This window comes from Erinaceus europaeus, chromosome 12, assembly GCF_950295315.1.
Source record: "Erinaceus europaeus chromosome 12, mEriEur2.1, whole genome shotgun sequence".
Taxonomy (NCBI): domain Eukaryota; kingdom Metazoa; phylum Chordata; class Mammalia; order Eulipotyphla; family Erinaceidae; genus Erinaceus; species Erinaceus europaeus.
The window spans coordinates 96,004,405-96,017,840 of record NC_080173.1 but is presented as its reverse complement, the minus strand read 5'-3'; the positions used below and the strand labels follow the sequence as shown (position 1 = coordinate 96,017,840).

The 13,436-nt window shown below is 40.0% G+C and overlaps 1 protein-coding gene across 8 annotated transcripts in view; it reads left to right on the top strand.

The window, feature by feature from the left end:
- The window catches only part of DOCK3 (dedicator of cytokinesis 3), a 321,851-nt gene that overhangs the window by 167,018 nt on the left and 141,397 nt on the right, over nucleotides 1-13,436 (top strand). For all 8 annotated transcript variants that reach the window (XM_060204601.1, XM_060204600.1, XM_060204599.1 and 5 more), the window contains 2 exons: nucleotides 9,275-9,363; nucleotides 10,383-10,508. In XM_060204601.1, the coding sequence (XP_060060584.1) occupies nucleotides 9,275-9,363; nucleotides 10,383-10,508 (215 nt within the window). The remainder of the gene's footprint in view (nucleotides 1-9,274; nucleotides 9,364-10,382; nucleotides 10,509-13,436) is intronic.

Here is a 13,436-nt window from a genome sequence, read left to right as displayed (position 1 = left end):
GTCAAAGGCTTTCTCTGCATCTATTGAGATAATCATGTGGTTTTGGGTTTTGCTTTTATTGATGTGGAGAATCACATTGATAATGTATATTGAACAATTATATTGAACATTATATATTATATTATATATTAGACATTATATTATACAGAATATTATATTGACCAGTACGTATATTGAACCAACCTTGCATTCCTGGTTCATTCCTTGCATTCCCATTTGGTCGTGATGAACAATCTTTTTGATATACTGCTGTATCCGGTTGGCTAGGATTTTGTTCAGCATTTTAGCATCTATGTTCATCAGAGATAATGGTCTGTAGTTTTCCTTTTTTGTTGTGTCCCTATCTGCTTTTGGTGTCAGGATGATGTTGGCTTCATAGAAGGTGGAAGGGAGTGTTCCTGTGTCTTCAGTCTTTTGGAAGAGCTTTAGAAGTATACGTATTAACTATTTCCTGAAGGTTTTGTAGAATTCATTTGTAAAGCCATCTGGTCCTGGGCTTTTATTGTTGGGAAGGTTCTTAATAACTGTTTTGATTTCCTTGTCTGTGATTGGTCCATTTAGGTTTTGTAGTTCTTCCTGGTTCAGTTTTGAAAAACTCCATGGAAAACATAATCATCAGACTATGTAGGATAAGGAGTTTCTCTTTTTTAATGCAGAGATTTTTATCTAGGGTTTGGGATAGTGTCTCCCAACTCCACTTCCTCATGAATCACCCAGGACCTTCCAGATTGTTGTTGAGGTGGTCTGGTGTCGGGCTGCACCGCGGAGAAGAGAGCGGACGTCCAGAGCAAAGGGGTACACAGATCTTTATTATAGGATGGGGGGGGAGGTTTGGTTCAGACCACGTGGAGCCAGCCAGCAATGGCCGACCACGGGGGGAGAGCAGGGAGCGAGACCTCAGAGAGGGAGAACCGAGAGCCCAGAGAGAGAGAAGGGAGGGGTGAGGGGGCTTTTTATTGGGCGACAACCAGGGGTGACGTGTAGGGCCAGGATTGGTTGAAAGGGGGCACTCTAGGATTTAGCGGGGCATAGAAAAACCTGGGGGCGGAGCCAGGATTGGTTGAAAGGGGGCACTCTAGGATTTAGCGGAGCATAGAAAAACCTGGGGGCGGAGACTGCATCAGAATAAGTCCTCAGCAACACCAGATAAAGGCTGATCACCATGACAACACACCACTTCAATCAACAGTCCCCAACTGCTAACTCCCCCCCTGGCCTGGCCTTAAAAACAGCACCTTTGGTGCTAATAAACAGACTTGATCAGAATCTTGACTTGTCTCATTTCTCTTGCGTCTCTTGTCCTCATTCCCTCTCCCTCCTGTCCTTGTCCTCACTCCCTCTCCTAGGTTTGCCCACATTGAAGGTCCTGCGGGACAGGACAGGTGGGAACTGTGTGGAATCTTATCCTATGGTCTTGTTAAGTGTTTCCATTTTATAAATAAAATTTTTTTTTAATCTGTCACATTTTAACTTCAGAATTAATGCCCAGATACAGTTTTGTCTTCCTTTTACCTTAATTTCTGTTCTATTCAATGTTTTGTGCTTTATGGGATAAGAGAATTCATCTAGAAGAGCAAGTTACAATGAAAATTTTGCTGAGTCTTCTCTTCGTACCTCGGGCATAGTTCTAGCAAATCTCTTCACTGATAGGTTGTGGGACTTGCTCCTTGATGTACTTTTCCTCTTATGAAAAAGACTAAACAGAGAGCCAGATTCATCATCATTGTCATCTTATTCTACTACATCATTTTCAAAGGCACAGGGTTTACAGATAGCTTCAAAGTTGCATCTCTTTGCATGTATCAGCTGTTCCTTGCTGCTGTGCAGACTCACTGTGAATAGGTGCTCGCACAACATCACTCTTGAAATCATACTGTCAGGCTTAATTAGCTTAATTGCTCCTAAAACAGCTGCTCTCAGAGCCGGCTTGACACTTTGCAAGAAGCTGGTTTGTGTGTAGCCTTTTTCTTAACTCCTTTCTGTGAATTGTGAGTAATATATCCAAGGAGTGAAATAAAGATGTTTTGTAGAGAGGTGTTTTTTTTTTCTTTATTAGTTTTGAAGGACTAACAGCACTAAAATGTAGACTAGTATTTCCACTTGCAAACAGACTTCATGCTTGTGAAGTTAATGTTGTGCAGTGTGGTATTTCTCTAAGATTGGTGTTTTAAATTCACATCAACACAGTGAATCCAAACCTCAGGAGAAACAGTCTTTTCCCAGTAAGTTTCAGGTGACATGTTTGTCAGATTGAGTTGAAAGCTAATTGTGCTTTAGCCTTTCTTAGGCTAGGACTTTACAAATATAAAAACCTCTTGTATAGTTTTAATCAATGTCATTGAGTTAGCAAAATACCTCATTAGTTACTGACATTTCTACTATTTTTTTTTTCCCCTTGTTCTGAGTCGGCCTCAACTAGAGTACTTGTTTAAGCTAAGCAGATCTTAAATGGAAACTTACTCTTTTTATTTTTTTTCCCCTCCAGGGTTATTGCTGGGGCTTGGTGCCTGCACTATGAATCCACTGCTCCTGTGGCCATTTTTTTCAACATTTTGGATAGGACAGGGGAAGTTAAGAGGGAAGAGGAAGACAGAGAGGGAGAACGATAGATACCCGCAGACCTGCTCCACCATTTGTGAAGTGACCCCCTGCCCCCACAAGAGGGGAGCTGGGAGCTCAAACCAGGATTCTTGGGCAGCTCCTTGTGCTTTCTGCTATCTGCGCTTAACCCAATGTGCCACTGCCTAGCCCCATAGAAACTTACTCTGAACATGCAAAGATCCATAGAGCCATCCTAATTTTGATACAGAAAAAAGTTCAAGTATTTATATATAATAACTTTAAATGAAAATAGTATTTCTTTTTTTGGAATTGGATTTATTTTAATTTTTGTTTATTTTATTGTCATTTGTTTTGGATAGAGACAGTGAAATTGAGAAGGAAGGGGGAGAAATAGAGGGAGAGAGAGAGAGAGTGGGCCACCTGCAGTACTACTTCACTGCTGATGAAGCTTCCCCTCTGCAGGGGGGACCAGAGACTTGGAACACTGTGATATGTGTGCTCAGTAAGGTGTGTCACCACCTGGCCCTGAAAATTTTTCTTTTTTCTTTTTTATTGGGGAATTCATGTTTTACAGTCAACAGTAAATACAATAGTTTGTACATGCATAACATTTCCCAGCTTCCCATATAACAATACTTAACCCCCACTAGGTCCTCTGTCATCCTTCTTGGATCTGTATTCTACCCACCCACCCACCCCCACCCCAGAGTCTTTGACTTGGGGGCAATATGCCAAATCCATTTCAGGTTCTACTTGTGTTTTCTCTTCTGATCTTGTTTTTCAACTTCTGCCTGAGAGTGAGATCATCCCAGATTCATCCTTCTGTTTCTGACTAATTTCACTTAACATGAGTTTTTCAAGGTCCATCCAAGATCGGCTGGAAATGGTGAAGTCACCATTTTTTTATAGCTGAGTAGTATTCCATTGTGTATATATATACCACAACTTGCTCAGCCACTCATCTGTTGTTGGACACCTGGGTTGCTTCCAGGTTTTATCTACTACAAATTGTGCTGCTAAGAACATATGTGTACACAGATCTTTTTGGATGGGTGTGTTGGGTTCCTTAAGATATATCCCCAGGAGAGGAATTGCAGGATCATTGGGTAGGTCCATTTCTAGCCTTCTGAGAGTTCTCCAGACTGTTCTTCACAGAGGCTGGACCAATTGACATTCCCACCAGCAGTGCAGGAGGGTTCCTTTGATCCCACACCTTCTCCAGCATTTGCGGCTGTTAGCTTATCTGATGTATGACATTCTCACAGGAGTGAAGTGATATCTCATTGTTGTCTTGATTTGCATTTCTCTGACAGTCAGAGACTTGGAGCATTTTTTCATGTGTTTCTTGGCCTTTTGGATCTCTTCTGTGGTGAATATTCTGTCCATGTCCTCCCCCATTTTTGGATGGGGTTATTTGTTGTCTTGTTGTTGAGTTTGGCAAGCTCTTTATATATGTTGGTTATTAAACTCTTGTCTGATGTGTGGCATGTAAAGATCTTCTCCCATTCTGTGAGGGGGTCTCTTGGTTTGGGTAGTGGTTTCTTTTGCTGTGAAGTAGCTTTTTAATTTGATATAGTCCCATAGGTTTATACTTGCCTTAGTCTTCTTTGTAATTGGATTCATTTCATTGAAGATGTCTTTAAAATTTATGTGGAAAAGAGTTCTGCCAATATTTTCCTCTAAGTATCTGATAGTTTGTGGTCTAACATCTAAGTCCTTGATCCACTTGGAATTTACTTTTGTATTTGGTGAAATACAGTGGTTCAGTTTCATTCTTCTGCATGTTTCAACCCATTGTTTCCAACACCGTTTGTTGAAGAGACTCTGCTTTCCCCATGTAATAGTCTGGGCCCCTTTGTCAAAGATTAGATGTCCATAGGCATGGGAGCTCACTTCTGGGCTCTCAATTCTATTCCACTGCTCTGTATGTCTATTCGTGCTCCAGTACCAAGCAGTTTTGATGACAATGGCCCTATAATACAGTTTGAGATCTGGGAGTGTGATGCCTCCGGATCTGTTCTTTTTTCTCAAGATTGTTTTGGCAATTCTAGGTCTTTTCTGGTTCCAGATAAACATTTGTAGCATTTGTTCTAGTCTCCTAAAAAATATGGTTGGGATCTTGATGGGGATAGCATTAAATTTGTAGATGGCTCTGGGTAGTATATTCATTTTGATGATGTTAATTCTTCCAACCCATGAACATGGAATATCTTTCCACTTCTTTGTGTCACATTTCTTATTTATAAGTCAGGTAAGGAAGTAGCTCTTGCTACTCTTTCTATCTCTATATATTTGCAGATGATTCCTCTGTTGCACTTTTTAGCTTAACTACTTAATATTCTTTTTCAACTTTGGTTTATATTACGACTTCTCTTATACTTTCTCTGATTTTGTTGAAGTTTTTCCCACTGAACTTCTCACATCACTAGGCATTCTTGGGATCATAACTTTTAAGTTCCATTTAGGTGGTATGCACACCTTTGTTGAATCTGGAATTTTCAAGTTGCTGTCTTGTCTAATAGTGTGGGTAATTTCCTTTCTTCTCATTATGCTTGATTCTTCATGAGGACCTGAGCAGGATCCATTTGAATCTGGTTAATGAGCGGAAGTTTGAGGTTGCAAGTGCTCAGCAATCACTAGGTTTCCATGTGCTGGATTTAGGTCTGATAGACAGCTGGGGCCTTAGTCCAAACAGTCCAACTTTCTGTGATCATATTACCTACTCTACATTATACATGTTGACTCACTTATATAGTCCAGGATGACCTCATCTCAATATTATTAGCTTTATACCTGCAGAGACCCTTTTCTAAATAAGGTAACATCCACATATTCCAGGGATTAGAGTAAAAACATGTCTTTCTAAGATCATTCAGCCCACTACTCTTGATTAACAAACACTCTGAATTACAAAGACTTTTAAACTAATAGTCAGTGTGGAGCCTGTTGCCACAGAGATTGTCTCACCATTGGCTCACTGCCTGCAGGAGGGATGCTTCACAAGTGGCAGAGTAGGTCTGCAGGTGTCTACCCTTTTCTCTCTTTCTCTACCTCCCACTCCCCTCTCAATTTCTCTCTGTCCTATCCAATAAAATGGGGGGGGGGGTGGCTGCCAGGAACAGTGGATTCATAATACTGGCACTGAGACCCAGCGATAACCCTGGGGGGGGAAGCATAAACAAAACAAAAAAAAACTCACTCCCTAAACCTACATAGGTGAATATGAAAGACCTCCCCCAAATATATATTAAAACAAACACCAGCACAGTGCCACCTGGTGGCTGAACAGCAGATATCACACTTAAGGAAAGAAGAACAAAAAGATTTAGGAAAATATCTGAGTTTGAATTCACAGAATAAGGGAAGAATCCATTATTTGTATTTCCAGTTGGACTGTATTTTGTATTATTTGTATTTCCAGTTCCCAGTGACTGCTGACATGTCGATCCAACTTTACATTAACAAAAATCATATACCATGACCAAGTCAAATTTATCCTATAATCAAGGATGACTCAACATATGTAAGTCAATTAATGTAATTCATATAAACAGCACAACAGAAAATCACATAATTATCTCAGATGAAGAGAAGCTTTTGACAGCAGTCAACGATCTTTTTTAAGATTAAAACTAAAAAAAAAAAAATGGGGATTAAGAGAATATGCCTCAATTTAATAGAGGCCGTATACAACAGACCCACAGCCAACATCGTACTCAGTGATGAAGAAATTAAAGCGTTCCCTCTTCAATAAGAAACAAGACAAAACTCTTATTATCATTATTCAGCATAGTACTGTAAGTTCTAGCCACAATTAGGCAGCAAACATTAATTAAATGGAAAAGAGGAAATTGGAAGAGAAAAATAAAACTATTATTATTTGCAGGTGACATGACAGTATCCATAGAAAACCCAGAAAGGGGGCCAGGTGGTGGCTCACCCAGTTGAACGCAAGAACCTGAGCTCAAGCCCCTGGTCTCCACTTGCAAGGGGAAAGCTTTTCAATTGAAGCAGTACTGCAGTAATCTCTGTGTCTCTCTTTCTATTTTTCCCTTCCCTCTCAATTTCTCTGTGTCTCTGTCAAAAAATAAATAAATGTAAATAAATGTAAAAAGTAAAAAAAAAATAGGAAAGCTATCAGGAGAGGGGATGGGATACAGAGTTCCGGTGGTGGGAATTATGTGGAGCTGTATCCCTCTTATCCTATGGTTTTTATCAGTGTTTCTTTTTTTATAAATAAATTTTTTTTAAAAAGCCCAAAAATAATTCAGAAGAAAACTGTTGGAAATCATTAGGAAGTATAACAGGGTGGCAGACTATAAAATTAATATATAAAAGCCAGTGTCATGGTGGGTGTGGTGTGGATACATTGTGATCTCACAATTTTGTATTTAGTTATTTGTCATAAATAAAAAATTGAAAGGTAAAGTCAAGGCTATTCCTTTATGCAAGCAGTAAAGTAGAGGAAGACATCTGTCCTATGTATGAGCAAAGCTGGGGGAGTCAGGCAGTAGCGCAGCAGGGTTAAGCGCAGCTGGTGCAAAGCGCAAGGACCAGGTAAGGATCCCAGTTTGAGCCCCCGGCTCCCCACCTGTAGGGGAGTCGCTTTACAGATGGTAAAGCAAGTCTGCAGGTGTCTATCTTTCTCTCCCCCTCTCTGTCTTCCCCTCCTCTCTCCATTTCTCTGTCCTGACAATAACAACAACAATATATATTATCAAGGGATCACTGAGTGTTTTATTGGAGAAATACTTAAATTTCACTATGTATTGGAGAAGATGTTAAGTTTCAAAACTCTTTTGAAGTGGAAAAAAGGAGTATGTTATTTATGACCAATCGTATTCATTTTCTCTTTAAAAAAAACTTCTGATCTTCTAGACCTAGAAAGTGACAAAAAAAAAAAAAAAAAATGACAGCAAAACAAATCTTTAAATACCAGCTGGCCACTCCTTGGATATGCTAACTGGTTAGATGAAACTGCTTGCATGTCAAACAGAAGGACTGCGTGCGCTCCTGTTAGCACCTCTCACATTTGATTTCCAGCTGAGTTGCTAAATTAGAAAGTTTACTCCCCCAATTCCCTTGTGCGCAAGGAATTCTGTAAACATAAAATTATCTTCACATCTCTGACTGACATCTTTGACAATTTATTATAACATCTCTGAGCAAGTGAGGCTTATTTATACTAAAAATCTGATGTGCCTCTGATTGAGTAACAAACCCTAGCCAGTCACCAATTTCTTTTTATATCTGAATGACTTTTGTGCATACCCTTTTATTTAGAAACTGCTTCACACTGCTGCATGGTAGCTAATGTAATTCTTCCTGGAATTTCCTCCTGGAAGTGGCTACCCTGGCATGGAACCCTGCCGCTTTTCTTTGCTCAAATCCTATTTTACGGGACATGTGGATCTGCTTCTATCCAACAAGTGAAGAGTGTAGCCATGGCTATGGGAGTTCTGTGTGTTGAATGGAATTTCCAAGAGATTAGCCTAATTTCGTTCCAACTGTTTCTGATTGGGTAGGAGGAATTAGTCTGCATTAGTCTTTGCTCCTAAGCTATACCAAGTATTTGTGTGATCTAAATGGTATTGCCATGTAGAAAGGAAGATATGAACATATCAGAAATTAACAGATCAATATTGATTCTCCAATATTTTCTCAAAGTTTTTACCTTCATTTTTCCAACCCCAGAGTCCCTAGGAAAGAACTTTATTCCTAGGTTGTAAGGCATCCTGTAATCTGTGCTAAAATCTTCTCCTTGACTAAAGAGAAATTTACAATTCAGGTCCTGGTGCATGATGGTAGAGGGGGACCTAGGCTGGGGGTGAGAGTTTTTTTGCAGAAAATTGAGAAACTTTCACATATACCAGCAACTGTATTTACTGTAAACCATTAATCCTACCACCCAGTTAAAAATAAACAAATAAATAAATAAATACCCACTACTCTTCCAAGCCTCAAAATCTTTTCCCTCTTTCCTTTTCCTGTTCTTTTTTTTTTCTGCCAGAGTTACCACTGGGGCTCTGTACCTGCGTGATTCCACCACTCCTGGAAGACTCTTTTTAGATAGAGGGTGAAAGTCAGAGACAGGGAGAGAAGAGACACCACAACACTGCCCTACTTGGTGAAGCTTTCCCTGTATAGGTGCTCAGACTGGGTCCTTGCACATGGTGAAATGTGTACTCTGCTGGGTGAACCATCTTGCACCCCTTCAGACTTTCTTTATCTTGGTTGAGCTGACAGCCATCTGGGTTCAATGAATTAGTACAATGGGCTAGTCTAGTAACAATTGAGTGGCAGTATAATGCAGACACACATATGACAGTTTGGAAATAATAGTATTTGTTTATTTTTCTATCAGGAACTTCCCTCTTGGACCTGGAGCAGGGGTGAGAGAGATTAAGGGGGGAGTATTTGGGTGAAAAGGACAAGGAGAAATACATGTGTAGGAGAGTGTGACTTCAAAGGATAGGATATGTTGCCATTTAAAAATAGTTACAGAGATTCAGTTTAGAGTGTCTATTCCTTTTCCAAGTGTGATTCATCTTTTTCCCTTATAGGAATCAAACTATTTCTTTTTAATTAAATATAAACTCATTTCTCTGGGGAAATTAATTTGAAGTTTGCCTTTAAACAGTCTTACACATTAGAACATCAGAGGAGATGTTTAAAATGCTTGCGAGTCATAACTCACAGCCTTCTGTTACAGGTGCAACAATGAGAGTGAATGGTGCCAAATCCATGAGAACATCATCCGCAAGTCCAGTGCCAAGTACTCTGCCCCCAGTGCCAGTCATGGTGATGTACTTCTCCGACTAAACAATTCTGCATTGGCTTTCCAGTCGCTGATCATATCCACCTCAGCTGATTCGTGCTCATCAATCATACGCAAAGCTGAATGCCTTACTGCCCAGGCATTTCCTGCTTCTCACTGTGATGATTTGCCATATTCCCTAATTACTTCTATCAAAATACATTTAATATTGTCTCTACGTTAGATTCCATGTGCTTTGATGGAAAACTCAATTTTTTGGCTTATGTTGGTTTCATGTGTTTATAAATTATATAATCTTTGAAGTGGATATTTACAATCGATATACACTAAAGATTTGTAGGTCAACTGTACTGGAAAAAAATGAGAAAAATCAAAGGACTTATTTATGAATTTGTTTTAAAATAAAATATTAAGCCCATTAACTATTACCAAAGTCAAGCATGCTTTTTTATTATAATTCTTTTTTACACAAATTCTTATTTTTTAATTTGAGATTAATAGTAGTTTACAACATGTAAGATTGCAGTATAATCTTCCACACCACACCCACCGCCAAAATTTTTCTCAAGAAAAATGCTTTATTTAAAAAAGTTTTAAAAATATTTATGTATTTATTTCCTTTTGTTGCCCTTGTTGTTTTATTGTTGTAGTTATTATTATTTTTATTTTTAAAATTTATTTCCCTTTTATTGCCCTTTTTATTGTTGTTGTAGTTATTGTTGTTATTGATGTCGCTGTTAGGACAGAGAGAAATGGAGAGAGGAGGGAAAGACAGAGAGGGGAGAGAAATACAGACACTTGTAGACTTGCTTCATTGCTTGTGAAGTGACTCCCCTGCAGGTGGGGAGCCGGGGGCTCGAACCGGGATCTTTATGCTGGTCCTTGCACTTTGCGCCATGTATGCTTAACCCGCTGTGCAACCACCTGACTCCCGGAAAATTCTGTATTTTGGTACATCTTTCTCTTTAAAAAAAATACTACTTTTAGTACAATACTGGATGTAAATGTTGTTCTGAGTAAGAAATTGGTTTTGTTTTTGCAGGTCTGATAATTTCTTTACAGCTTCTTCGTGGAGACATGGAACAGATAAGGAGAGAAAATCCCATGATATTTAATAGGGGATTGGCAATTACAAGAAAATTGGGGTTTCCTGATGTCATCATGCCAGGTAAGCAGAACTTTTGGGGGCAGGGGTGGGTAAAGGGTTGGAATAGGGGATTCGAATACTGTTCTCATGAGCAGGTGGTGAACTATGCTGCCCTGAGCCATAAAAAAAAACAAAAACAGAATCTCAACCTAGTTTTATGAGTGTCTGTAGGCAGTGACTTCTTTGATTCTTGTTGATAATTTGTTCTTTTCCAGAAGCCCTCCACATCACATTTACCATGTGAAGTGACAGTTCAGAAGATGGGCTTTGTTGTGTCTTGTAGAGGATATATGGTAGAAATCAATACGGAATTGCTTATGAGGATGCATTCTCCCGTTGCATTTATTTGAAGAGAATTGGTTTACAAGAACTTCCTCTCAAAGGAGAATAGACCACTGTCTGTATAGTATTCATAAATTCCAGTCCATGTAGGAGTTAGAAGTACTTCTGGATGTATCAGAAAAATGGGCTGAGCAAATGGTATAAATCAGACATTGTGCGTAATACCACTTGGCTCTTTTCTCAAGAATCGCCTTAAACTCTTTCAAGTACCCAGTGGAGAGCCGGTGCAGAAAGTAGAGATGGGGGGAGGGGCCAGTGAGTGGTGCACCCAGTTGAGTGCTTACAACTAATAGGGACCCACGTTCAGCTTACAGTCCCAACCTACAGGAGGGAAAGCTTCATAAGCCATGAAGCAGTGCTGCAAGACTCTCTCTGCCTCTCTTATACCCCCATTCCCTCTCAGTTTCTCTCTAGCCTATCAAGTAAAAATAAATAAATAAAGGAAAAAATGGCCACTGGGAGCAGTGGATTCATTATACAGGCACTGAGCCCCAGCGGCAAACCTAGTAGCAAAAAAAAAAGTAGGAATGCACTGACCCTCAAATGTGCTTCCAGTCGCTCATTTTCAGCTTTGTGTTTCCTGGTCGGGCTGATGTGATCAAAGTTGGTGAAATGAATCCAAACAGGCCATCTGACCTAAAGCGGCCGGAGAGCCAAGGGCAGAGAGAGGCACGACTCAGCTGGGTAGCGGGGGTCTGGTAGTCAAAGATATGAATACAAGTCAGGGAAATAGAGGAGGAGTGACCCAGTGGGTCTGCCCTTGCTGTTTCTGCTAAAAACATGTTTGCTTTTTATTTTTTTTTAAGGCTCCATTCCAGCTAGACAGAACTGATTGTGATCACTCTAAATATTACCTGTCTGTAGTTGTTTGAGTTGCTTTAACCCCTCTTGTTGGAAATATTTTTGCAGCACATACTTAAAGACTCTTAAGAGTGTGGTCTGAGCATAGAGGTCCCATGAGCTGAATCCCAGCTGCCTTCAGAATTCCCAGATTATACATAAAAATGTTTTGTCACCTTCATTCCCTCTACTTAGACGCTGTGACTGCCAAGTAAATTGTTGTAAATATCCTTCTTATGTACATGCTCACAGTTATTATCTCTGAAGTGGAAAGCCGAAGTTACTCTGTAAATTCCATATTCAGCCATAAATTCTAAGACGATCTTAACTGTTGTAGATCATATTCTCCATAGGATGTTTCTCCCATCATGTCCTAATATCATTCCTCAGCCTTCTGTGGTTCTAGAAATCAAGAAAGGAAGATCTCAGACATAGTCTTTGGCTTCTTGGTAACTTATCATAGAAGAAAGAATAGATATCACCAAAATTGGTCAGTTGTTTTCTTTAAAAAAAGAAAAAGAAATCATTGGGGGCTGGACAGTAGCACAGCGGGTTAAGCACACATGTCGCAAAACACAAGGACTGGCTCAAGGGTCCTGGTTTGAGCCCCAGCTCCCCATTTGCAGGGGGGGTCACTTCGCAAGCGGTGAAGTAGGTCTGCAGATGTGTATCTTTCTCTCCTCCTCTCTGTCTTCCCCTCCTCTCTCGATTTCTGTTTGTCCTATCCAACAACAATAGCTATAACAACCACAACAAGGACAACACCAAGGGCAACAAATGGGGAAAATAGCCTCCAGGAGCAGTGGATTCACAGTGCTGGCACCGAGCCCCAGGGATAACCCTGGAGGCAAAAAAAAAAAATCATTTATTTTTGTTGTCACAGGGACTTTACTGCTCCAGGCTGATTTTTTTTCCAATAGAAAAAGGGAAATAGCACCAAAACTTCCCCTAGTGTATTGGGGAACAGACTTGAACATGGATCATTTCCATGTCAGGGCAAATACCCTCCCCGGTGGGCAATCTTTCCAACCATGACCATTTTTTTTTTTCTTCCAGGGTTATCACTCGGTTACTGCACTACAAATCCACTGTTCCTGGTGGCCATCTTTTTTTTTTTTTTTTTTCCATTGTTGTTGCTGCTGTTGTTTTTGGATAGGACAGAGAGAGATTGAAAGATATGGGGGTTGGGGGAAGGAAGAGACCTGCAGACCTGCTTCACTGTTTATGAAGCAGCCCCCTCCCTTCTGCAGGAGTGGCTCAAATGGAGATCCTTGCTCCGGTCCTTTCACTTCACACTATGTGAACTTAATCCAGTACACTACTGATGACCATTTTTTAAGTTAGCTATTCATACTCAAATGGTGGAGTTATATACTTTTTAATTTTTTTACTAGGGATATTGATAGTTTTATAGTAAACAGCAAATACAGTTGTTGGTACATGTGGAAAAAAAAAAACTTTTTTCCCCCTCATTTTTCTGCAAAACACTCACCCCTAGCCTAGGTCCTCCTCCACCATTACACACCAGGACCTCACCTCCACCCCCACGCCCAGACGTTTACTTTGATGCAATACACCAAACCCAGACCAAGTTCTGCTTTATATTTCTCCTTTTGTTCTTATTTCTCAATTTCTGTCTATCAGTGAAATCATCCTCTTATTCACCCTTCTCTTTCTGGCTTACCTCATTTAACATGATTCCTTCAAGCTCCATCCAAGATGAGGTGAAGAAGGCAGACTCGTCGTTTTAGTAGCTGAGTAGTAAAT